This window comes from Thunnus maccoyii, chromosome 24 (genome assembly GCF_910596095.1).
Source record: "Thunnus maccoyii chromosome 24, fThuMac1.1, whole genome shotgun sequence".
NCBI classification, from domain to species: Eukaryota; Metazoa; Chordata; class Actinopteri; order Scombriformes; family Scombridae; genus Thunnus; species Thunnus maccoyii.
In genome coordinates this window covers 4,910,767-4,936,507 of record NC_056556.1, presented here as the reverse complement: position 1 = coordinate 4,936,507, position 25,741 = coordinate 4,910,767, and the positions used below count along the sequence as shown (strand labels likewise).

Genomic DNA, 25,741 nt, shown 5'->3' with positions numbered 1-25,741 from the left:
ATAGTGGAGAGATTAACTTAATTCCTACAAACTGCAGATATTAAATAGTCAAAATAAAATTGTGTTATTGTAGGTATGATGTAGTTATTATGTAGTTTCTAAAATATATAAAATGAAGACAGTAAAACCTTTCTAACTGTAACACACTTTAATTGTAACTTTAAACCCTCTTTTTTTAACTTCACCGCCTTTGTAATCACTGTTCTTTGCTTTTGCCGGATAGTTATGTTGACAATTTACTGTTTTGTCAGTCAGTAAATGAAAGATTGATACACGGTTAAACTGTATATATGATTATATGTGTATATAAATGGACACAATGTCACCATCCGACATTTTCATCATCACAATCATTCATTTTTTGGCAGCTGTGAGCTGCTTTTCCATTTCCATTGTACATTGCATTGTGGATCAATAGTGTCCATCGACACCACTGAAGTCAGCTAGATAAGTGATCTACTGTATGCAATTATCCAAGATAATTTGGTTGCCATGGTAACATGTATAAGTTTCATTGTGCGAGCACAAGGATTTTCTCTAATACATCAGGAAGTGAAAATGTGTTAAAACAGTGTTGTGCTTCTCTCTTATTCCGTATATTTTAGCTGTTTTTCATTAAAAAGAGAGCAGTAATGACCACCCAGTAGCCTTCCTGTATCTGATATTATGGCACTATATGCTTTTGTTTTTACCTATTTGCCATTATTCACTGAACAAGTTACCTGTTAGTCCATATGACCTCATGTTTACACCTCTGAGTTTGTTGGTAATAAGTCAGTATGGACACGTAATGGACCAGAACTAAAAGACAACGATAAATCAATTCTTTTCTCTTTTTTTGACAAGCTGTGAAAACGACTTTAAATCTACAAACTACAGTCAAGACAGTCAGTAAAGGTTTTACTGTGTTACAATAAAACACATCTTCCTTATCAAATCTCTCTCTTTGATCAAGAACATTTCCTGAATTACTTGACAGCAAAGCTCCCTGGGTGTGTGTATGTGTGTGTGTGTGTGTGTGTGTGTGTGTGTGTTTGTGTGTGTGTGTGTGTGTGTGTGTGTTTTCCAGCCGGGTTGTTTTATATTTAGACGTTATTCGCAGACAGCTAATTCTCCGGTGAACCTCCGCGATGACACCAGCTGTGGTACCTAGAAGATTTATGAAGCAGCTGGGAAGCCTCTGTGTTATGTAACAGAATAGAAACGAGGGAGTGCCAAAAACTACCAGCCATTTGGATATAGCTGACAAACATCTGCTCCACTTTAGTGCCCTTGAGCAAAGCATTGAATCCCTACCAGCTCCTAAGTCTTATAATAAATAGGTCGTATTTTAGTGAGGTTGCCAAAATTGCCACAAGTACAATATTTTGAGATAAATATCACATCATCTCCGTGCCAAATCATATTTTGGAAATGTACCAACCACTAATACCAGTTGAAAGAATCTTTTTAATGCTTCATCATCATGAGCAAGCAAAAAAACGAGAGGACATTTAGCCTGCAATGTGTACCAGTGATACACTTAAATCATAGAGCTGACAAGCAGCATCTGAGTCCCATTAACCCACGTATGCTAATTCACCCCTTGTTTAGTTTGCAGGAGGTACAGCATGACAGTGAGTCCAGAGGCAAAGAAACAAGCCGGCCTGAAAGTCGCAACGTTTAAAAAAAATCACATTGTCTTCACTCAAGGCCTTAAAAGGTTTTGAATATGTGTAGTCTTAAATTCCCAGGAAATCAGGTTAGTCAAGGAGACAGAAGGCGAAATGGGTTTTAAATTTGATTTTCACTGCCATCAAAAGTCCTACAAAAGTTTCCCCATATGGACACAAAAATGGCAGCTGTTAATGTTGACAATGTAATGTTTCCTCAGTTAGTACAAGAGAGATTTATATACATAAAATATACTATTCTGAGCTAAAATGAAAGGATAGAAGATGAACCCAGAGAGACGTCAAATAAAGTTAACATTTGGGAAAAACTACTGCCAATTATAAACTTTTAAAAGTCTTTGTCGTTGGGATTTATTGCTCTATTCCCTACAGACACTGCACCACTATAAAGTATCACAGATAACAATCACATTTACATTCTCACTTATAGTCAGTTCAGGGCTGCTCATTATTCTGAGCCGGCGGGGGGGAGGAGGGGGGGGGGGGAGTCAGCAAAATCAAGCCCTCTTTGTTGGAGAAGACTTCTGAAGAATCGTCCTCAAGGTGCAGTGGTGCAGACTTTGGTTTCCCCCCCTTTGGTGAAGAGAGTATTCTCTTCTCATAATATTTCAGGAGTTGATGTTCAACCACTTTGCCACCAAGGTTGCCAATGTTCTTCCTGCGATGGTTGACCTTGCCTGGCCGTCCGTCCAGCTCTCCACACTTGGGAGAGCTGGATCGTTATAGAGGGAAACTCTGCATGCAGCTGCATCAACTCCCTCTGCATTACAGATGCTGGGTTCCTGGCTGGGTGTCAGTCGGAGATCGTTGCCACCGGCCTGGATCACCAAAATGTCTGTGGGGACTCTGTGTGCTCAATTCTACATAAAAATGGGAAAGGACACATCTCCAGCGCATTCCTTCTTTGCCAAACTGACAGACTGTTGCCACTGTTTTTTGTCCCCTGATGATACTTTTTTTTTTAGGTAGACATGATGTCTTCCTTGTCGCGGGTGTCACTCTCTTTCCTCCTCAGGGATATGACTTGGGCCTGAGAGAAAGGAGTCTTTCTAGAGGTGCTCGGTGACTCTGTGCCTCCCTCCTCTGTTTCCATGGAGAGGAGATCTCTGGGTCTCTGTCGCTGCCCTGTGAAATTTCACCACAGGGCCTTTCGCACAGAGATCTTCTGTCTCTTCCTTTCTGTAGAGGTGGCTTTTGTTTCACTCTTGTAGGATCTGGGCGTAACACCTCTTTCTTCCCTCCAGTAGCTTGATGCGGGCGACGCCAGATCTCTTCGGACAGCGAGCGTGGCTTTTCTGGATTTCTTTTAGCCACAACAGCACTGCCATGAGAGATCAGCTGCTCCTGGAAAGAGTCGCTGGTCGATGCCTTGACACATCCGCCACTTGTTGCGAATGCTGCTCTCCCACTGATGTCCTTAACGATGTAGTCTGAGGACGTGGCGGCAGGGGGGGGGGGCAGGCTTCCTCTGAAGACCTGGAGGTCACTGTCAGAAGGGACAAAGTAGCAGAACTTCTCAGCCATTTTATGACAGGAATCCTGCTGTGTGAAACTAGTAGTAGATGCTGTGTCTCCAAACTCCTTTAGAGAAGACTGTTAGAGTTGTTTGGTTTGGTTTTGCACTCATGAACAAAGTTGAACTGATACGACGTAGATTGTGATATATGAAGTGTTTGCTGCGCTCTGGAAGTCCATCATGATATAGTGTGAAACTTCTCTCAGGTCGTCATGGCAACAGAGCCAGCTGGCAAAATGAGTTTTACAATAATACAAATAAGGAATACAGATATCTGACTGTTTTTAAAACGGCCAGTTTGTCCTCACAGCAACCTAATGGTGCTTTAACTCCAGGAAGAAAATCTGTGGCATAAATTCAGCGGTGCAAATTCCCCGATTTATCATTTATAATCAGTATATCAACAGTTTACTCAGTACAATGTAGTGCTAAGCAGATATATATATATATGTAGTTGTCTCCTGACGTATAAACAGCATATGCATGTTAGAAAGTGAACTGTGTTTTATTTACAAAGAAAAATTGAAAATGCAATGACAAATATGATCCAACAGGCCACATAAAGGCAATTTATACACAATGCTTTATACTAAATATTTTGGATCTTTCCGGTAATTTAACAACGAACATTAGAGTATAATATGCTAATAAGTTACATGAGGTTATTGCACAAACCATGTTCACAAAATAATGAGAGCAAGATGTTGAATTAAGCAAATCGAGGGAAGTAGAAGAGCTGTAGACATAAGACAAAAATGAGGACTTCAGACTTTACTGAGACTTTACTGTTGTGAAACTTGAAGTACCTCAGAAGGCTACGGCTGAAATGATTAGACTGTTAATCAATTTACACAAAATCTGCAAAAATTAGCTTCTCCATTAATCTTATGGTTTAGATTTCACCTTTTTTGAATGTTTCTCTGGACTAAAGTGTGTGACAAATGTCAATGTGGACAATTTTGATGCTGGATTAATCATTTAATCAATTTTTCAAAGCTAAAATGCTAAGAATTCCCTTGTTCAAGCTTCTAAAATGTGAATATTTGCCAGTTTTCTTAGTCTTCTGGGATGGCAAACCGAATATCTTTGGATTTTGGACTGTTGTTCAATCAAGTAAACAATTTAAATATATAAGCTTTGGGAAATTGTGAGGGCCTGACATTTTATAATCCAAACTAGTAATGTATGAATCAAAATAATAATCGGAAGATTCATAATGAAAATAATAGTTGCAGCTCTCCATTTAAGTCCCAGCAAAATAAAAAAAACCAAAATGTGACAAGCAGGTCTTGCATCTATATTTGATTATTAGACCTGTCCACATAAAGGACTCACACATGTAAAAACAACATTAACACAGCTTCAAGAATACAATTTAATGGAATTCAGACACTTTGAGGACTTGAATCTTGACTTGCAGTTTTATTATGAATACTCGTGACTTGCTGCACACTGAACAATCACAATGAGATGGCCTTGAAAGCTGTATTTTATCAATTTCTCAATCCTCTTCTTTGTAGTTAAATTCTCAAAATGTATGTAATTACATTATCTGAACTGAAGGCCGTTTAAAGGTCCTGAACACAGTTACAGTGTTGTAAGTCTTGAATCCACTTTGAAAGGTTTAAAAGAGCTAAATAAAGGAAACGCTGCAGTCTCTCAGCGAGCTCACAGCCGGTGAGAAATCAGTCAAGTCATGCGGACCGAATACAAAATGGGTTTTACATTTAATTCTAACTGGCATCAAATAGGTCTTAAAAAAGGGGAGGCTTAAATTGCTGCGTCATGGTGGATGCTGGGTCATAATCGCCGCTTGTAAATGTCTTGCCGTAGGAGCTCCAGTTCGAGCGGCTGACTCGGGAGTTGGAGGAGGAGCGGCAGATCGTGGCGAGCCAGCTGGAGAGGTGCATGCTGGGAGCCGAGTCACCAGCAGCAGACAGTAGCAGGTAGATCTGATGGCGTGATGCCCCCCTCTGTTTTTTATATCTACATGCTACTTTTGTTTGGCCACTAATGACAGCTCTTATCCTCTAGCAGCAGAAAGAAAAAAACTGCTGATACACGGAGATTTCTTTATCTTATAAAGTGTTTAACACCTAGAAATTATTTTTCATTACTGCCCAGATAATTGTGAGCCAAACAGCGGGGCTTTAACGCTTAAAAAAACATGTAAATGCTCAAAAGGGGATTTAATATTGTCCTGCTATGTGGATGTATAATATTCTCAGAAATCAACAAGAATGAAGCATCTGCTGCTTTAAACCTTTGAGCACTTATTCACAATGTCACCTTTGTTGACAAACTCATGTTGGGTTTTTTTTCTCTTTTTGAGGCCTTCAGGTCCTTTTGTACTGGTGAGGAGGGTACATCTGTTTTAGTGCAGGGTTATTTTCTGATTTTCAGAACTGCTCCTAAAAATAATAATTGTTGTTGTTTTATAGATTACAGTTGGCTGTAAACTATTCACCCTTGCAGACTGCTCTGTCTAAACACATAATAGTGATATTTGTCTTCATGAGCAGTGATGTACAGCTAGTTGACGGTCACATTGTCCTGTCACAAGCAGCATACATCACTCTGAACACAAACAGAAACCTTCAGATCCACTAGACGGCTGAATATAGGACTGAACCTGGCACTGTATGCATTAATATTTATACATATTTCACATTTTATTCGCTTTTGACCCTCTGCTGTATCTAAAAATAGCCTAAGATGCATTTTTGTCTTTATATTTAAGAATTACTATCACAATATTATCTTGTAGGTCCTAATCTTGTAGTGTAATAGTATTTATCTGCCCAGATAAAACTGCATTTTATCAGAAATCATTTATTTCCAACTGCTTTTCTTAGCCCACAGTGCATAGCTGTGCATCAGGTTATGCAGGATAACATGTCTAGTCAGTCGACTTTCATTTTTATCAATTTGAGCAAAAGTGAATCAAAATTCACGCAATAATGACAAGCGCTTCATTCTCTTCAAGTTACTCATAGATTGAGCCTGCGGGAATGTTTGTAGGACAAAATATTCCCCAGATATTTCTTTTTCTTTTATTTGAAACTATTTCTTCCCCGCTTTCTGTGGACTGATTGAATGTAAAGTGTTAGACTGAGACTCTGATTTGATTTACATCTCTCTCTGTTCTCTCCTCTCTCTCCGTTTTCCTTTCTCTTCTCTTCTCCTCCGCTGAAGCTCATCTGAGAAGTCGTTTGCATGGAGATCTGCAGGTACGATTTCTTTGTTCATGTTTTATTATATTTTAAAAAAGAAAAGATTGCTCCTTCAGACTCAAAACTACAAGTGATAATAGAGTATGTGTTACCATCTTGTTCTTAAGCTCCTGTGAAAGCAAATACCTCCAGTAATGCTCTGTTTTACATTCATCCCAGCAATATTATTCTCAAATGGTAAATAACACAACTTGAAATAAGATAAAACCCACTAAAGGCACTAAGGAAAGCATTTTTACACCAGAAAGGGCTTGAAATTGCCCGCAAGCAGCGGCGGCCGGTCAGGCAAAACAAAACAATGTTTCCACCGGTGTATATGGGCTGTGAATTGGACCCATTTACTATTCTGTCACAGGTCCCTCTCCTCTGTTTCCTGGCCCATTCCTCACTGTCGGCTTTCCAAGAAAACAAAAGTACTGTTATAAAATGCTGCATTATTTTGTGTCAAAGAATCGATACATTTCATTTCTTAGATTAGGAGCAGACTGCCTGCAGAGGTGATGCTATTAAATTGTTTTTATACAGACAGAGTTTCTTTTTGTATTTGTGTTGCTATTTTATAGGGAAATGTGTAACTTTATTCTAAATGTGCACATAAATGACTGAAGGACTTGCTATCCTGATGTTTTTCACTTCATGACCGACATTTCGGCAGGTGGAGAGTCGCAGGGCGGAGCCACGGAGGCGGCTGGATGTCCTGGTCGCCACCTGGAGGCGGAGGAGGGACTCTACCTGCCTGAACCGGACCGCGCGTCCCTGCATGACAGTGAGGGTCTGTTAAATGTACACAGCACGTGGTCTGAACAAAATGTTTGGCCGGTATGGAAGTTTATGATGTCTAGAGCAGAATCTGGAAACAAATCTGAGTTTTCAGTATTTCTGGTTGGCTGTGAGTCAATAATTTCCTCACTTTTGGAAGATTTTGCATCGCAAATGTGAAGACAAATGACTTTACTATCAGTAAACGAGTCAAATAGATACATATCAGAGGTATGGACTCGAGTAGAGAATCGGATGACTTTGTACTTGTCAAAATCAAGATTTGCATCTGTACTTTCTCTTTAAAACCCCTGAAAAGTTAGTCTCAAATCTTAACTATTTCTCAAAAAACATTCAGTAACTTAAAGAGCAAAAGTCAAGACAAAAAACATCCATAGTTGTTATTTATTATATCCTCTGTGCCAGAACTCCATTGTTGTCCAAAAACTATTCAATTTGCTGCCATTTGTTGCCGCCCACGTCCACACACTCCTGGAGAAATCTGAACCTGCATAACAAATCCCACAGGTCCCACTTGTAATTAACACTACAGAAGCAGGCTGATGTGTTTTTCTAGGCAGTTGCTCAAGTTTATGTTGAATTATACATAAAAGTAAAAAACATGGTGGTGTTTTCCAGGAAAAAAAAAAACAGAAGCATAAAACTATCTATGTAAATCATACATACATAAATATAAAGTCTGAATTTTTGCTTTTCATTTTTAACCGTCATGTCAGAAAAGTTTCACACATTCACACCTGGTTGCCCTGCAGTATAACCACAAGCCTGTCGCTGTTGGACATTAGGCATCTTCACTGGAGCGGTTGACATTTCGGTCCATCAAGCTTCCTCAAAGCCTGTGTTAAACCACAAAAGATGGGAGGCCGATAGAGCGAAGCGCTGATGCAGTCGATGCAGCTGTGAATTCTTATGCGTGCAGGAGACTTTCTGTTTTATCTCTGTGGACGGTTCTGAGCAGATTACAGAACAGGATGCAGCTGATTTTTAAATTCTTTCATCTGGTGGTCAATTTTTTTTTTTTGTGCATCACACCATCCATCTTGCATCCAAAAGAGCCTGAACTAGAGAGTTTTTTTTTTTTGCAAAGACTACTGGACCTCCCTCTTATTACAGTAAATTTCAACATCATTAGCAAACATGTAACTTCAGAGTAGCTGTTTGAAATGTTAAAAACAAATTTGCCTTCAGTCTTATTTTTATTCCATACACTTGGATTGGTCTGGAAGTATAAAAATATCCCCCACATGCTTCCTTCCTCCTCCTCATCCTACAGGAGAAAGTAGGCCAGCATTATTGAAGCTGTACAGTACGCAGATTGTTCCAGGAACAGCATAAAGGCTTAATGCAGATATCCACGCGTGTGTATTTATATTCATAATGTCTTTTAACAAGTTGAAAGGCAACTGAGATAATATGCAAATCATTAAACCGCTGTGACTGATGCGATGGTGGCTGCGCTGATCAATTTGATCACACCTCAAACTGCTTTAATATTTTATACGAGGGACTGAGTGATAATAATAAGGACTCAGTGTTTCCTCACCCTCTTATCTCTCTTTCTTCTCAGGCTCAGCTGGTCACTCGGCCCAGATGACTTCGTATTCAGACAGCGGCTACCAGGACAGCAGTGTTAGTTATTACAGCAACCAGAACGTGGTGCGTTCGGAGCCCCGGGCGTCGATATCGAGAAGTCCAAGAGCTGAGGGTCAAGCATCTGGCCAGGTAGGACTGATGTCTACTGAGTTACGCCATCAGTCAGTTGAATTTGATTATTTTTCGTTGTTGTTTTTTGTCTTTTAGAAAATTAGAGACATGCACTTGTATGACATATATGAAAATGTTAAGAAAAAGATCAGTTTGGACCAAAAAGAGTGAGAAATCATGAGGGTCAAACTTCACTTTTGACCTCCGAAACAGCGATCTCACCACAAGATCCATTTAGTAGCTAGTCTGGAGCTTACGGTCATATGATCTTCATCAGCAGATGGAGTTTCATAGAATTGACCGTTCATTAAACCAACTCATATCACAGCTTAGCAGCCGTAACTAGAAACAACAGAGCAAAACTCATATGTATTTAAAAAGTTAAGAGGATGGTTTTTTGTCTTTCCAAAACCAAAAACACAAAGAAAAAGTGTAGTGAATGGATTTAACAGTGTGTTTGTCTGCCCTAACTTAAGCTACAGTTGTTCACATGTTTGGCTAACTAGGCACAAGGAGCACATAATTAACTAACTATATTAGTTTGTAGGGTTACAGGTTACGTTAAAAAAAGCCCCACTCATGACTAGCACATGTACTGTGCAGTATTTTTCCACTGTGTGGAGGCCAATCCTGGATGAACGTCAGCAGTTTAAATTCTGTTAGCGTTACGTTATCGATTAGTCCTTCATCTTTAAAGTCTTCTTTCTTATAATGATAAATGGGTGAAAACATACTGTTTGAAAATATAAAACAAGTAATGTCTAAGCAAGGTTATCTAAGAATGAAATAAGAGTCTTACATTTAGCCATCAAGTGCAGATTTAAGACCCTTCTTAATTTAAAACAAGTCAGCTGGAAACATTAAACAGTCAGGCAAAGACGGTGTTATCAACCAGCATATCGAGCTAACGTTGGCTTAATTAGCTAGTTGTCATTTCAGCTTATAAAACTGATGGTTACCGGCTAGAAATGAAAAGCTGCTTTTGCACACAGTCTGAACCCATTGTTTCAAAAATTACAAAAAAATTAGAGTGGTAAATCTGCCTGTTATTAAATAAACTGGATCTGTAACAAGAATGGAAAGCTAACAGGTGTAGCAACAGTAATGAAAGGGATGAGTTTTAGCGGTAAATTTGACCATTTTTTTTCTTTAGCACTTTTCTCCCTCATTTTGGCGTAAACATTAAGAGGTTCAAAGTTAATTTTCTGACCAACAGCAGTTGGGGAAACAATTTCACCACATGGTCTATTTAGTAGCTGTTCTGGAGCTTTCAAATCAATAAAGGCATCAACTTTGAATTACAACATTTAAGCCAACATGAACAAGAAGTCAGGTGAGATTTCATCACAACTGTGCAAACTACACCTGCTGATGAAGATGATGTAATATGATTGAAAGCCCTGAACAGCCACTAAAAGGACCTTGTGGTGAGATTATTTTCTCAAATGAGAAAAAAAATCCACTTACTGTATTACTGTTATTTAACTGGTGTCATGTAAATATTCTGCTATTTGTGTGTGAATAATAATCTCCTTCCACAGAGTGATGACAGCTAGTTGGAGCTCCGTAATTACCATCATGAATGATGAAGAACATAAACTAAACCCTTCAAATCGACTTTTACCTTAAAATTGTTTTGACTCAAACACCATCAGCTCTGTTCATTGTGGCTAATAATTATATGCTTTTTGCATGACAGTAGAAGCTGGAATGACAGATGATAGTGAGCCCATTTGAATTTTCTCCTGATTTATTCCAAACCCAACAGCCTGACTGGATGAGCTTACATGTCTCGGCTCTTAATTTTCCTTTGAGGCGTTCGAGGCTTCGATGGATTAAGGCGGCACAGATCGGCATCCAGTTGACTGAGTCTGTAATTGAGGGACATTTTACATTTGGTAATAAGGAGGAAAAGTAAATGTTTGTCACCATAAATATGAAGTATTCTGTCAAAGTGTCCCTGAACGTAATATATTTCCTACTTCCAGAGCTCAGATGAATGAAATTTATTCAAAGGCACGAACATTCACTCACTTGGACAAATGAAAAAGATAATGACGCCCTTCATCAGACATGATAAAGCATCCTGCATCCAAGTGTTTCATCACTCGTAATTGGCTAGTTCATTTGCAAATGGGAGCAGTGTACAGACTCTAATTTTCATTTTTCAGGTATTTATTCAAGAAACAGAAACGTTGAACTGATTGTCAACAGTGTTACGGATATTATACTTGACATTTTTGTTGTTTGGGGCCTGGTGAGCACATGAATGCCAGGAATCAAGTGAATGTTAATTAAAAGTGAGTGAAATGTCATTAAATGTCATTTAATAATAACGTTGGAGGGCCCTCAATAAATCTACCCCTCATTTACCGTCATATTTTCCAGAAGAAATATGAGAAAGCAGGTGGATTAATTATCAGGTAAAACAAACACAGGTACTTAAGATGTCATTCACAAAGTTTTGTGCTGTCGTAATTATCTCATCATGTTAATGAACACAAAATAAGTATAAGCACTATATTTGCTTTATAGATAACGATAGTTGCATAATGAAAATAATACAGTTATAAAGATTTACAGAGGGTTGTGATGCATTTATACACAGTTATACACATGCTTAAACATTTATATGTACATTTATTTTTAATGGTATTTGCCCAAGCATAATGGCCTCTGAAACTAAACAAAGTGCATTTTAAGAAGCTTACATTAGAACAGATGCCTCGTTATCACACGTACAGTATGAATATCACATTTGTAGTATCTAGAAGTTGTAAGTTTTCTCCCTTCTCCTTCTCAGGCGTCTGGCCGGGTGTTGCGGAGGATGACCTCCCTCCCTTCCAGGAGCCAGTCTCCCGGCTGTGGCACCGCCGGCACTGTCTCGCCTTCCCGCATCTCCCTGCGAACATCCCAGGGCAGCACCTACGACTCGCCCATCCTTTCAGAGCCCAAACCGCTGGCTGCCATCTTCCCCGGCACCTCCATGCCGCCCTCCTGCCCGTCACCCTCCTCCCCGACCGACGGCACGCAGGCCCTCCTGGGAGGTGGTGGGGGAGGAATAGGAGGAGGAGGCGGTGTCCGTCTAGGCTCCACGCTCTCCCTGATCGAGGGGAGGGGTTTGACAGGGTCACCGCTGCGCTCGGGGATGACCGCGGTGCCACAACACTACGGCTCCACGCTGCCCAGGAAGAGCCAGCCGCTGGCCTACGGAGCAGACCCATACGGCTTGTACCAGAGGAGCGCCCTGCCCCGTCCTGACAGCCTCATAGGTCAGTCTGACGTCCAATCAGATGTAGAGTTGTTGTGTGGCTGAAGAAAGGTCACGGTGTGGTCGTATTGGCTGTACTTTATAGTTTTCATAGCTCAAATTGGTCCATCATGTCATGCTTCTCCAGTCTGATTTGACCCTCGTTTCCCCCTCTAGCTCAAATGGATTATTTGTCTTTATTTACCATTTGAATATCACATCATTCTACATCATTGTTTTCCAACCTTTTGGCGAGTTTTCACCTCTGAACTTCTCAGGTTGCCTCATTTGTCTAATCGGTCCTATTCACAGAAGACATTCTGACATGTCAAAGTAGGAAAAAGCACAGGGGTAAATAATTAATTGTTAATTTATTGATAAATATCGATAAATTGTGCATGCTGGTTTGCTGTCACACTGTCAAGGCTTACTGGACACTTTAATAGAACGGAGCCGTCGTTAATTGCTATTAACACCTGTGCTTTTCCTACTAAGTCAAAATGTCTGTTGTGAAAGTGGCCTATTGTTCGAGGCCCAGAGAGTAAAACTATTCAATGATTCCAAAGAATTTGATTCGATTTTGTGTAGAAAAACTTTCCTATCCCATTAATCATCTGGAGAACCTTCTCATTTATCTTGTGACCAACTGGAGGGCAGCAGCGTGGGCAGAAATCGCGGTGTGGGTGGGAACAGAGAAAATCAGGTGGGCCTAGCCCGCCCAAGACCAATCGTACTGAGTTCTGAAACGCATATGTTAACCAAAGTAGGCCATTACAACTATACTTCCCTGAATGCACCACAGTTTAATCATGCAAGCCTTATGCATCATCAGTGGTAATGTTACAGGCACCAAGACGAACATTAACAGCATCACATAGCCTGGCATGGTGGCTACATATTCACACACACACAGATGGCAGACGCAGCAACATCAGCATAAAATCCAATTGTACACCCAACAAAAACTGTACCCAATAAACAATAATATTGAAATAGGCAATAGGCTACAACAGATTAGTTTATTTTTGATGATCACAGCAGGAGACTGTGGGGTTTGGTGTTGAGCACTGAAATTATTTCATTCTAGTCCAATGATTCAGTCAGTTTCCTTCTAAAGGAGAGCAGGGACAAAGAGTTCAGTCTGTATTTCATCATTTATGCCCTGATGCCAGTTTTTATGCGACTGACAGCTGAAAAGAGTCTTTTAGTACAGCTTGTTGCTGCTGCTGACAGGGAAAGGACTGAATCAGCAGGCACGTACGTTGCGTTACTACTTGGCACTTGTTGAGGTGAAACTGGTGCAGGAGTAGGTGTCTTGGTTGAGAATGACGGCTGAACTGGAGCTGAATTCACTTCCTCCTGTTCCTCATGACGTCTTTTTATGACTGCTTTGTTTCATCATGGTTTTTATTTTGACTTACATTAAAAGGAGCTAACTAGCTAGTGGAAATTAGGCTTCTGTTCCTCTGTGCCAGAGGTTTTCAAAGTGGGAGGCGGGCCTCCCCAGGGGGGCTCCAAACAGTGTCAGGGGAGGCTCAGTGAATGGAGGTGAAAGAATATTACATTAGTCATCAAAAGGAGATCACAGAGAATAGCCTAAATATGTGTGCTTTGGTTAAAGAGATAGTTCAGAGATACAGTGGTTTTGGGGAATTTGACTGTTTTTCTCACTTTCCCAAAGTCAGAAACTAATAAATGCTTTAGTTCTTTACTTTTTTTATGTATTTGATGTAAGTTATGTCAAACAGCAATTAGGCTATTATACTAGCTACTATTGGCTCAAGTGTTGAGTGTCTATGGGATCAAATAATCATTATCATGATCCCATAAGCATCCAGGAACTAAGCAAGCAAACCAAGGGGGGGGTGAGGGGGCGGCTTTTTCCAAGCTTTGTCTGATGGGAGGCCCACAGTCTCAGACTTTGATAACTCATGCTCTGTGCAATAGATGAGCTGTACACTGAATGAAAGAGGAAGAGCTGCTCACAATCTGGCATTTGCGAAATGTACTGTGCCACTCAAAAACCTGATCTATCATCATCACCATCATCATATGGTAAACAAGAGGCAAGAAACGAGATTTGTTTTATTTTTATTGTTCATGTATTCAGATAAGTGAAACAGTATTCATTGACTGCTATTCTTCCCAGCCTTCTGATTGGGCTGCGAACCAGCTGGAGGCGTGCCGACCCTCAGATTGGGCATCACAGCTCTACAGTTTATGAGTGTCTGTTAGTTCGACAAAAAGTTCAGGTTATAATAGAATTTTTAATAGCATAAATTCAGTTTTCATTATAAGTGTTTCATTTATACATAATACTGCAATTGTTGAAGCTCAGGTCCAGTCTTTAAAGCCTAAAATCATTAAGTCGTTCTTTATTTTAGTTATTTTAGTTCAGTTATACAGTCATATGAGAAGCACATTAATTCAATGACATAATAAAACCCAAATAGTCACATTAAAAAATACACTAGAGAAAAAGCGTGCATAAAAATCTACATTCTTCAATTAGAGCTGTGAAAAATGATAAAATATACAAAAAAATCCTCTGTGTCATATTTATCTTTGAACTGTGCGTGTAAGTGAACCCCTGGGATCGACAGGCTTTTGTTTTGTTACGGTGGTTTTGATGCAGACATCGAAGACACAATAATGCAAACTGACAGAAAGGAGCCGTCTTTCTTTTTTGCCCTCTTTTCAGCACTCCATCTTTTTGATTCAGTAACATAACGGGTAGAGAGTTTGTGCCCTGGAGGGTTGCCGGGTCAAATCCAATCAGGTCAAAATCTGGGCCGAAAAAACTCAGGTTAAGTTTAACTGGGAGCAAAGAGCTTTGCTGCAGAGTTTGAAGCTTCGCTGCTGCAGTAGAAGACGGTTTGAATGTTTGAGCGTGTGTGTTTTCAGCAAAGCTTCCAGTTAATATAAACAAAGCCACGCTCCACAGCTTTGACACCATTTTCTCTGTTGAATTAATAACCTTTCCTTTGTCCGGGGAAAGTTGACTGAGCAGCACTGATTTAATATTGTCGCACACAACACTCCTACTGAGCAGGAAGTTTCCTGTATCTCTGTGAAGCAGTGAGAATCATTAAAATAAAGCTGCACGTTGAACAAAATAACTTTCAGGCAAACTGCAAGCTCGGCAGGTGATTTTATCTCGTATCCAGGCTTAGGCAGCTCATTTCATGGAGTTTTTAGTCAAATTATCTTGCAGCACTGGCAGATAATGCTGCTGGGTTTGATAAAAATTTATTTGATGCATGCCAGAATGAAAAATAAGGAATGTAATCTTCAAGAAAGGAGGATTTCACTTGTACCAGGTAGATGTTTTGAACTCAGACTTGCTTTTAATCTTGTTGGGTGATTGATGTGCAGCTAGAGAGCTAGAAAAAGTAAAAATCACACATCTACAGTACACATGAACGCAATTCAGTGGATCACAGTTGCCCGTGGGAAAGTGCTTCCACTAGAATTTCTCTCGCTTGTGCTGTTCAACAAATTGATTGGTGGGAGAACAAACCATGTTAGTATCTATTGGTCCTAATAAGAAGCAGTTGATAGGAAGCAAAAGAAAGCAGCGGGTGGTTACAGTGTTTCCTCTAGAAATGTTTCCTGCAGCTGCACATTGCAATTGATTATATACAATGGATGATTGATTACAAACCAGTGCACATACAGTACAGTATAATGTTTTCTTAATGAGCTCCAGGATCATTTGACTGCTGAATACTTTTACAGTAGGTGTCTTGCTATACTATACTATTGCTGTATGGTAACATGACATGTATGAATAGTACAGATTGGTTGGTTTAATCAAGGATGGATTTTCCCAGGCAATACTTAATAGTATCCCAATATTCAATGTCAATACTATTCATTTATCCTCATGAAATTAATGCAATACATCATTTTTCTGAGACAAGACACACTAAAGGACCTCAGCAGTGCTAAAACAATTAGTCAGTTAATCAGTTTAGTTGATTGGCAGAAAATTATTTGGCAACAATTTTGATAAATTCACTGGTAGCTTCACAGATGAATGAATAGTTGCTTGGTTTTTTTAGTCTTTTATGATTGTAAATTGAACATCTTTGGTGTTTGTTGTTCTGTCAGACAAAAGAAGCAACACATCTTCATAATTAAAGGACAGTAAAGGTCTAAAAATTCAGCTGGCAAAAAACAACCTGTAGTTACGTTTACGCCAATAGTGGCCATAGTAATGCACTCCAGAATGACCCATAAGAGCTTAATGTGCCACTTTCCAAAACTGTTACAAATCATTGTTGCAGTTGGAAACATGACACTCATGGTTGAAAATGGGAAATTAACAGTGGTCTCCTGCAGCAAAGTCCACTTTTGGCTATCTAACTATCCAGCCATCCATCCAACCTCCTAATAAGGCAAAATCATCTTATAGTGATGTCATATGAACTGCATCACTTCCCAGGTGTAAACGTAACTACAGGTTGTTTTTGCTGGCCTGAAGTTTAGACCTGTTCTGACGTTTTTCTTGTGAGGACTGACTGAAAAAAAGATATTTGAACATGTCAGCTTGGGCTCTGGGGAAATGGCAAAGTGCATTTTTCACTGTTTTCTGACATTTTATAGACCAAACAATTGATGAAGCAATTGAGATAATAATTAGCATATTAACTGATACTGATAATAATCATTAGTTGCAGCCACAGACCTCAGAGAAGCCTCTGACTTCAGAATACTAATTTCAAATTGGAAAACTCAAAAAAATATACATTACAAAGGATTTTTATCAATTATCACTGCTTTTTCAACTGCAAGTAACTGCTCCATTTACTTTAATCCATTTGTTTTTTTAAATGTGAATATACTGTACACCACACCCAAAGCTTGGTTAGAATAATTATATACCGTATGCAGTGAAGCTCTGGCCCTGAGTTACTGCAACTCTGCTCATTTTCTGTCTTCACTGATTTACACCTGGGACTCCAGGAGAATTCAATTCAACTAATGAGCTAGTTGGCCAGAGAACCAGTGTGCTCTGATTCAGCCAATGCAGGTATGGAGAGCTTACAAGTCCTTTAGGGCTGCAACTAAGATTATTTTCATTTTGATCAATGTATCACTTAATTGTATGATGTTTAAGTTCCTGAAGCCCAAGATGATGGCTTCAACTGTCTTGTTTTGTCTCATCAACAGTCAAAAACCCAAAGACATTCAATTTACAATAACATAAAACAGAGAAAAGCAGCAAATGCTAACACTTGGTGTTTGGCATTTTGCTTTATAAATTACTTGAGCACTTAATCGATTGTCAAAATTGTTGTTGATTAATCACTTTAGCACCACTTTCATTGTGAAGTTTCCAAGCAGCTTATACTAGCAAGGTCGCAACAATGCTAAACGTGAAGTGCATGATGATTTAATTATGACAATAATGATGTGAACTTGACTGACATCCCCGGAGATCCAACCTCTGACTTCGAGCTTCTGTGATTGGTTAAGACAGCCGAGGCTGGCTGAGAAACTTGAGAAGGGATTATTTCTGTACTGCAGCCAGGCTGTTCAATGAGCCTGGCTTACAGACGCCTTTGAGGACTCTTTTGAGCAAATTTCAAACCATAAAAACCCTTCATACTGTAGTTTTAAACCAGATCAGGTTCTTGGCAATGTTAAACAACCTGACTTTTCTTCTGCAAATAACATCAGAACATTAAAAAACCACATCAATCACAGCTCCTCCCGTCTTATTAACTGGTCGTCAACAACTTTCTCCTTGCTTGTCAACTGCTGCGTTGCTGGTGGAGGATTTACTGTCGCCGAAGCGCTGCTGATGCTGCAGCGACACAGATTTATTCCTCCGTCCTGCCCTCTGTCACTTTACTAAGCCGCTCCCACTGACCCATATAGGGGTGTTTCTATCACAAAGCCCCCCGGAGCATCAGCGTGTGATTATCAGCTGACGGCACTGGAAAGCTTTATTATATTGCAAGCAGCGTATGCCTGTTTTAATTCAGTGCATTTTCATATGATGTGTGTTCATGTGTGTTTCTGCACTGTTCACGTGTGCATTTGCATTTATGCACCTTTTGTGTTGTGCTTTGTGCATGTGTGAATAGAAGATGGAAGAAGGATTGGTGTGTGTATTTCTGTGTTCATGTATGTGGGAGGCAGAGTCAGTGAACTAAATAAAATGCCTCCTATTCTCCAGTGATTTTCATCCTGCGGTGCTGCTAAGTGGCCTAATATGTCGCCTAAGTCTTTATTCCCAGTTATCCTGCAGATCCAACATAATCCCAGATTACATGTGGGAGATAAGCAATTGATGGATATACAAGATTATGCTATTGCTGATCAGTGACACTCGTAGCTTAGGTAGTGAAACCGAGCAGCCAAAACACAAACATAAACTATGAAATTAGCTCTTTTTTTTCCCTGGCATTTATTTAAAAATTTCAGTGTCACCAACATGCTTGAGGTTTTGAACTCTTTGATTGAATTTCGAGTCATAACAGAGGAGAAGGAGCAACAGTGGAGAGTGGAAAGTAGGCAAAATAGATTAATTAGTATTTGTGTAACAGTGCAATGAATCCCAACTAGGGGTACTTGTACCCAAGCAGGCAGTTTCCACATGAAAAGCGAAAAATGTGTGGTGATAACATATGAAATGACTTAAGAAATTGGCTGTTATTCATACACTATTTGGTGAGACCAAGCTGAATTAACAGTTCAAATGGTAGGTACCTTAAAGCTAATGGATAAATGGTTGAAACAGTTAGCTTAAAGGCAATGGATAAATATTTGAAACAGTTTGCTAGCTTAAAGGTAATGGATAAATGGTTGAAACAGCTAGCTTAAAGGCAATAGATAAATACTTGAAACAGTTAGCTAGCTTAAAAGCAATGGATAAATGGTTGAAACAGTTAGATAGCTTAAAGGCAATGGATAAATGGTTGAAACAGTTTGCTAGCTTAAAGGCAATTGATAAATGGTTGAAACAGTTAGCTAGCTAAAAGTCATGGATAAATGGCTAAAATGTCCACTTGGTGGTAAGGTTAGCAGTAAGAATGCAAACTTGACCAAAGCAACATAAACATAGACGGGTGCAATTGTATGAAAAAAAATGTAGTAGTAATAAATCCACTTATGATTACTAAATCACATCTACATCTAGTTTAAAATCAATCAAATGACGTGTATTGTCAAAGAAAGGGTACTCAAGTTAATCTGACAAGGCTGTAAATACATCAGTCAAAAAAGGTTGGGGACTATTGTAGTGAATAGTGAACTTTGATAAAACCTCTACATGCTACTCAAAACATGATTCTGTTTGATTCTGGCAAGTTTCAAGCATTTGGTAGCTTAAGCATCCTCTAACCAGAAGATCATGAATTTGGTTTATGTGCCTCACTGCTGAAGAGCCCTTGAGAAAGACATTTATTCAGCAGGACCGTGTCACAAGAGCAAATTTTTATTCTCCTCCAAATGAATTTTCTTTGGGATAAGAGACCAGAGTTTCCGTCTTATTCACTATTTATCTAAATCAAGAAAAGAGAACTGCAGAAGCAAATAGCTCCTTCATCACAAGCTCTAAGTGCAAATTGTGTGCTTCAGCTGTTGGACTGATCCAGTGAGGCTGCCCCCCTCGTGCCCTAAAGCCTCTTTATAATTGGAGCGCTCTTTGAACTGATCTGCTCTGAGATTGGAGGATGGTAAAACCCTCTGCTCTGCTTGTTTGACTTGCTGATGACGACGCCTGCAGCAGATACTGAGTGACCAAAGTCTTCATGCGTTTCATAAGCACAACAACAGTTGGGATGAGTTGGCGTTATGAAATACAGTATTTGGCACCATCTTGATTTGCATTGCCTCACCTACAGATGACTTGTTTGTGGGCCAAATGATGAGATACACATATAATTTATGTATGACCATGAAAAGCAGAAAGAGGATTTAATCAGCTTTCTTTTCATTCTGCGCATTCTACACTTGGTCGCCTTATGATAGAGAACAATAATCACACCCCTGCAGAAACCGCCACTGAATATTGGTCAAAGAGTCTTAATCTGCCACAAGATTTTATAGTACAACTATCTGGGCCAAAGGTATCTGAGTGCATGGTATTATCTTCACAACTAATGAAATAATAAGATAAGAAAAATAAGGGAATTTGAAGCGTGGCAGCAGCAGAAGTGAACAGATAAGTAGCTTTTAAAACACTAGAATACTATATACATTATGAGCATCTACTGACAAAAAATGAATAAAACATACTAAATACTGCATATACCAACAGAAATAGTGGCTAAACGGTGTATTGAGACAAAAATAGTCACCGGTAAGTTGAGGTTACAAGGAAATTGCAATGAAAAATTATATATAAAATGGCACTTGAACAAAAATTGCACTTGATGTAAAGCGTCTCGTGTCTGCCGATAGCAGTGTTAGCAATGTGAAATACATTTTCTCATTCCCTTGATGAGAAAGTTCAACAAGAACAGCAGTGACTGAAGAGTCATTTTTAAAATATACCTCAGTTTCTTAATATCTTTTTTTAAAAAAGCCTCAGCTTGGCTTCTTGTGTCGTCTGTTTTTCTGTCAGTGTTGCCATGAAAACGTTGCTTTCTCCACCTTCCACAATGGTAAATGCGCACAGTAGATAGTAGTGTTTGTTGGTCATTGTGACAACATTTTTAAGATTTTGTAGAGATACTGTACCTGTTGTTATTATTGTAATATTCTCAATATACTGTGTGTTCTTGTACCCCTTCATTTAAGCAAATTAGCCACCATACATCTCCGAAACAGAAGAAACCATTTCACCCTGTGTACTTTGGCCAATTTTTAAAAACTCAGCATTTTTAATTAAATTAAGAATTACATTATATTGCATTACAGTGGTGTAAAAAACACAAATATCTCAGAGCTATGAACTATTAATTTATGGCTTCTTTACTTTGTAATTGCCTTCCTCAAAGTCTGAGAAGCCACATTTTAAAAAGAAAAAGCATCTTAAATTAAATCTGCACTGTAAATAAATAAACTTAGTCCTGTGTCCTTGCTTGTGTACCTGCAGGGCTTCACAGCTCATACGGTGGTCATGCGGGGCAGATAGATCCAGAGCTGCGGGCGGCGTTGTCTCCAGACTGCCACATGACGCCCGTTTTCGACGAGCGTTCCTTCCACAGCCCGCTGTACCACAGCCCCACCCACGACCCCCAGGGCTCCCTCTACAGGACAAGCACAGGTACTTTGTCTTCTGTGTCCCCTCAGATCATATCAATTAATGATTCAACATAAAAATCTACTATTTTAGAGTTTTTTCTACTATTTTAAAGACTATTTTTGTATTATTGGTCCCTAAGCATTAAAGGGGCCTAAAAACAGAGACTCTGGCTGGTTTGCAGCAAAAAAATCAAACAAAGTACCAAAAATCTGGATTATGAGATGCAGTAGAAGTACTAGCTTAAATACTAACAGAAGTACTAGTGGTACAGGAGGAGATGTGGTAGGGATTCTGGCAAAAACAGAAATAGTAACAGCAGTCCTCCAAAGCATTTCTCATAACTCAGCAGATTCCTTCACATGAGTTTCAGCAGATTTATTATAATCACAGAGAATTACGCAAGCAACCCCATTTTTCACAGCAGCGTCCCCCTCAGGAGCCTCGGTCCCCAGGTTGAGAAGTTGGTCTCAGTTTCACATCTGTTCAGAAGATAATTCCTCAAAAATCTGTGGTGGAAATCATGGTTTACAGGCACAGGAACTGTTGTTACTATCACTCCCCGAGGTCAGAACTTAATTAGGCTGAAACCTTTCATGTACTCCGCCGCTTCTTAATTGAAGCCTTTGCAGAATTATTTAAAGCTGAAAGCTCTGCGGAGTTTGATAGTGGAGGATCTAAGGAGCCATTTTAGTTGCGTTTAGTAAAGACTTAAACAGGTTTGGCCTGTGAGTCAACTTGCTGCTATTAAAGTGACTGTTTAAGTACTTATGTAAGATAACTTTACTTTCCTTTTTATGTGACATTGGATGTATTTTGCTCTTTTTAAATTGCTATAAACTGCCTCCAATCTGCTCAAAGTAGTCATTCACATTCTGGATCCCAAATAAAGCAAAACCTGGCCTCATTTTTTAAAAATTATGATCTGTTTCAGAAGTATCATCATTTCATTTCCTCAGGTATGGAGACCCTCCCTCGGAACACAAGCCATTGCGGCACGCTGCCGTACCAAAGAAGCAGCTACGGGCTGAGCACTGCGGCTCTGTACGTCGACTCCTACAGGGTCTCCGGCGAGCCCGTCTTCTCCCACCGGCACTCTGGACTGGTGGAGCGGGTGGCCACGCGCACGCCGTCCATCGAGAGCATCCACAAAGACCCCAGGTACACGGTCAATGTGGTCAAAAGTAAACAGGATCTGTGAAATATGAGCGAGATAAAACATTTAAAACTATTACATTGAATGCCTGATATGAAGGCAGTGTTTCCAGGTGAAGTTTATCTTATACTGATAATATCTTTATTTATATAGCACGTATCAAAAAAAAGTACAAAATGCTTCACAAGAATCACATAAAAACACAGCAATAAAAGATTAAAAGTGCTAAACGAATAACATTGAAAAGCCAGCCTGACAATAAATAAAACATAGTAAAACCCATAAAACAGAATAAAACTAGCACCAAGTAAAATCAGGGAAGGTTGTGTGATGAAAGTACAATTTGAGCTTAGATTTAAAAGAAGCTACTGACTCAGCCGGCCTCATTTCCTCTTGAAACTTTTCCATGCCCAGGTTGCATAATATGAAAATGCAGTTTTACCAAGTTCAGACGTTGCAGACTCAAGGGATCCTGAAGGTTATCCATCTAGATGATCTGATCTGACAGCTGTTAGAGACAGGAGGAAGCATTTCACAAAGGAAACCAGGAAGTTAACCAGCGATGGCTTTAAAACTGTTATTATGATCAATACAAAACACTTTAAACACTTTAAAATGAATCTTTATTCATATCAATATCTGTGCATACAGTATATACATCAACATTATTTACATACACTCTCATCTCATTTAGTGTTTTTGTTGTATGTAAGTTATTATTGTGTCTTCGACATTTGTTGGTCACATACTGTATTTGGGTTGATTGGAGCTTTATGCAGCACTATTGCCCAAGTCGAGTTTCCCCTCAGGGACAATAAAGTATATCTTATCTTATCTTATGGATACAGATGTATTTTGTCATAACTCTGGAAAGTTTTAAAACTGTCAGAATTAAATTTAGAAACTTTTCAGACCTTCTCTGGCGCCGACCAAAAAATCTGTCTCAAAAAACTGTCAAGTGCTGAAAGGTATCAAATGCTTGTTTACTTATTTTTTGATTAGTTTTTCCTGATAGTTTTAATGCTTTTAGATGAATTTCTTGTAGAGTTGCATATTGTTAAGACAAATTAAGTTGAATTAAACTCTGATGTATTTGAGAAGGTTGATTTTCAGATTTCTGAATGTGACTTAAAGGGAAAAAGACAAATATCTGTGCCATAACTTGAATATCATGTTACAGCATCAAATTTTCCCTAATAATGAGTTACATGCTAATACTGTATTAGCATTAATGATATTCTCAGCCTTTAATTATGCCGCAATCCATTGCAAATCGGAAGTTCTGAGTGGGTATTCCCAACTTCCAATCTAAATGCGTCCCAGTGCATCTGCTCGGGAAAACATGGACGCCTGCAGCAAACTGATGTTCGGAGGGCCATGTACATGCACCAACCCAACACTGCAGCAGCTGATTTAACAGATTAGCTCGCCTTAAAAGAGGCAGGAGGAGCAAACAAGTACTGCATGCTCGTAAAGACTTCTGTTGAGCACAAATCAAACGGCAACTACAGAGTTGTTACAGCACATTTCACAACACAAACACTACATACTGTGACGTCAGGCGTGTTTCTATCAGTGATCTCGGGCTAGATGGATCTTGCCGACTTGGAATTTTGCCTCGAATGACTGTTCCGTTGCACTTTTCCGTCATTTTACAGTGGATTGCAGCATTCAAGCACACCATGAAAGGAAAGGAGAGAATGTTAAGGCGAAAAGTAAAAAGTTTCTCTTTCTTTCGTCTCAGGGAATTTGCTTGGCGTGACCCCGAGCTGCCGGAGGTCATCCACATGCTGCAGCATCACTTCCCCTCCGTCCAGGCCAACGCCGCCGCCTACCTGCAGCACCTGTGTTACGGAGACAACAGGGTGAAGGTGGAGGTAAGGTGTGAGGAGACATGCAGGGCAGCTGCCTGGGTAAAAATAACAAGACGGACGTCACAGTCATGACTCACTCCTCAGGTGGAGGAAGGTGCTGCCACGTTTAAAGGTTCCACTGCACAAGACTATAATACTTTAATAATTTATACAGACGTTGTAGTTTTCAGCTGAAATATGTTTAGTCAGTTTCCCAAAGAAAACATTAAACAGAAAAAGAAGCAAAAATCACTATTTTATGACATCTTATAATTGATTATTTGAAAAAATAATCAACAGATTAATTGATAATGGAAATAATAGTTGCAGTAATTGCGTCCCTGCATGATATATAATATATATAATATATTAAGTCATTATACAGTATGACATATTTCAGTGTAATGATCTTTTGGAGGATTAGACTTGTGATTTAGAGGAGATACAAAACAAATAATATAAAGAAAAAATAGAAACAACCATCATATATCAACAAAAATGTCATTTAATGAGCACATTTACTTTATAATACAAAAAAAGAAAGAAAATAATGACATATTGCACATTTATCTTACACATAAATACAAGTTCCAGTGTTTAAATCTTCTGTTTTCTTGTATTTTTTTTGCAAAGAGAGTAAAAACTAACTTAAACTAAGAGATTAAAACATTGCTGTTTGAAGGTTTTTTGATAACAGCAGCAGTATGTTACTCTAAAGCTGTAAACTGACAGATACACTGTGAAATATTGACTAGACTTTTAATTGATCTCATTTCATATTGCTGCCAGTGTTGCTCCTTTACACCGACTCAGATGTCTCCTGTTGTATTCGTGCACTGTCGTATCTCTAAGAGTGAATTCCCAGCTTACATTTGAAATTTGTCTTTTTTATTTTTTTTAAGATCCTGGCTGCTTTACTCTGAGCCAAAGCGCCATCTGCTCCAACAAAAGTTTGGGTAACGTTAGTGCCAAATGTGCCGGCGCTCCGACGCGCACAAACACGGCACACTCTCTCTTTGCTCTACTTCCCGTGAAATAAATAACTCCAGCACGATGGTGGAGCTTCACGCAAGAGCCATTTTAGTGCCGTTTGGTTTGTTTGGTGATGAGCTTTTAATTAGCCTTTGGAGCAGCCTGGACACACGCCTGCTCGTTTAGCCAGAAACAAATGTTTTCAGTGACGGTTTGAACACAGAATCAAGAGAGAAACGGGGAACGTCTGCTGCTCTCTTGAGACGGGTTTATTTTGAGATGAAACGAGAACGTTTTTGAACACGCCATCAGTGATGCTCTGCATGTCTCAGTCCATGTTAAATACAAAACCCTTTCAGAAATCTATTGCTCCATTTTTTGTTTAAAATGGTGATGTAATGTGTA

The 25,741-nt window shown here is 39.3% G+C and overlaps 1 protein-coding gene across 3 annotated transcripts in view; it reads left to right on the top strand.

Annotated features, from left to right (window-relative positions):
* LOC121892006 (plakophilin-4-like) overlaps positions 1-25,741 on the top strand; it is a 51,562-nt gene that overhangs the window by 10,291 nt on the left and 15,530 nt on the right. For all 3 annotated transcript variants that reach the window (XM_042404752.1, XM_042404754.1, XM_042404753.1), the window contains exons 3-10: positions 5,023-5,135; positions 6,385-6,419; positions 7,078-7,194; positions 8,770-8,924; positions 11,710-12,178; positions 21,209-21,379; positions 22,315-22,516; positions 24,256-24,388. In XM_042404752.1, the coding sequence (XP_042260686.1) occupies positions 5,023-5,135; positions 6,385-6,419; positions 7,078-7,194; positions 8,770-8,924; positions 11,710-12,178; positions 21,209-21,379; positions 22,315-22,516; positions 24,256-24,388 (1,395 nt within the window). The remainder of the gene's footprint in view (positions 1-5,022; positions 5,136-6,384; positions 6,420-7,077; positions 7,195-8,769; positions 8,925-11,709; positions 12,179-21,208; positions 21,380-22,314; positions 22,517-24,255; positions 24,389-25,741) is intronic.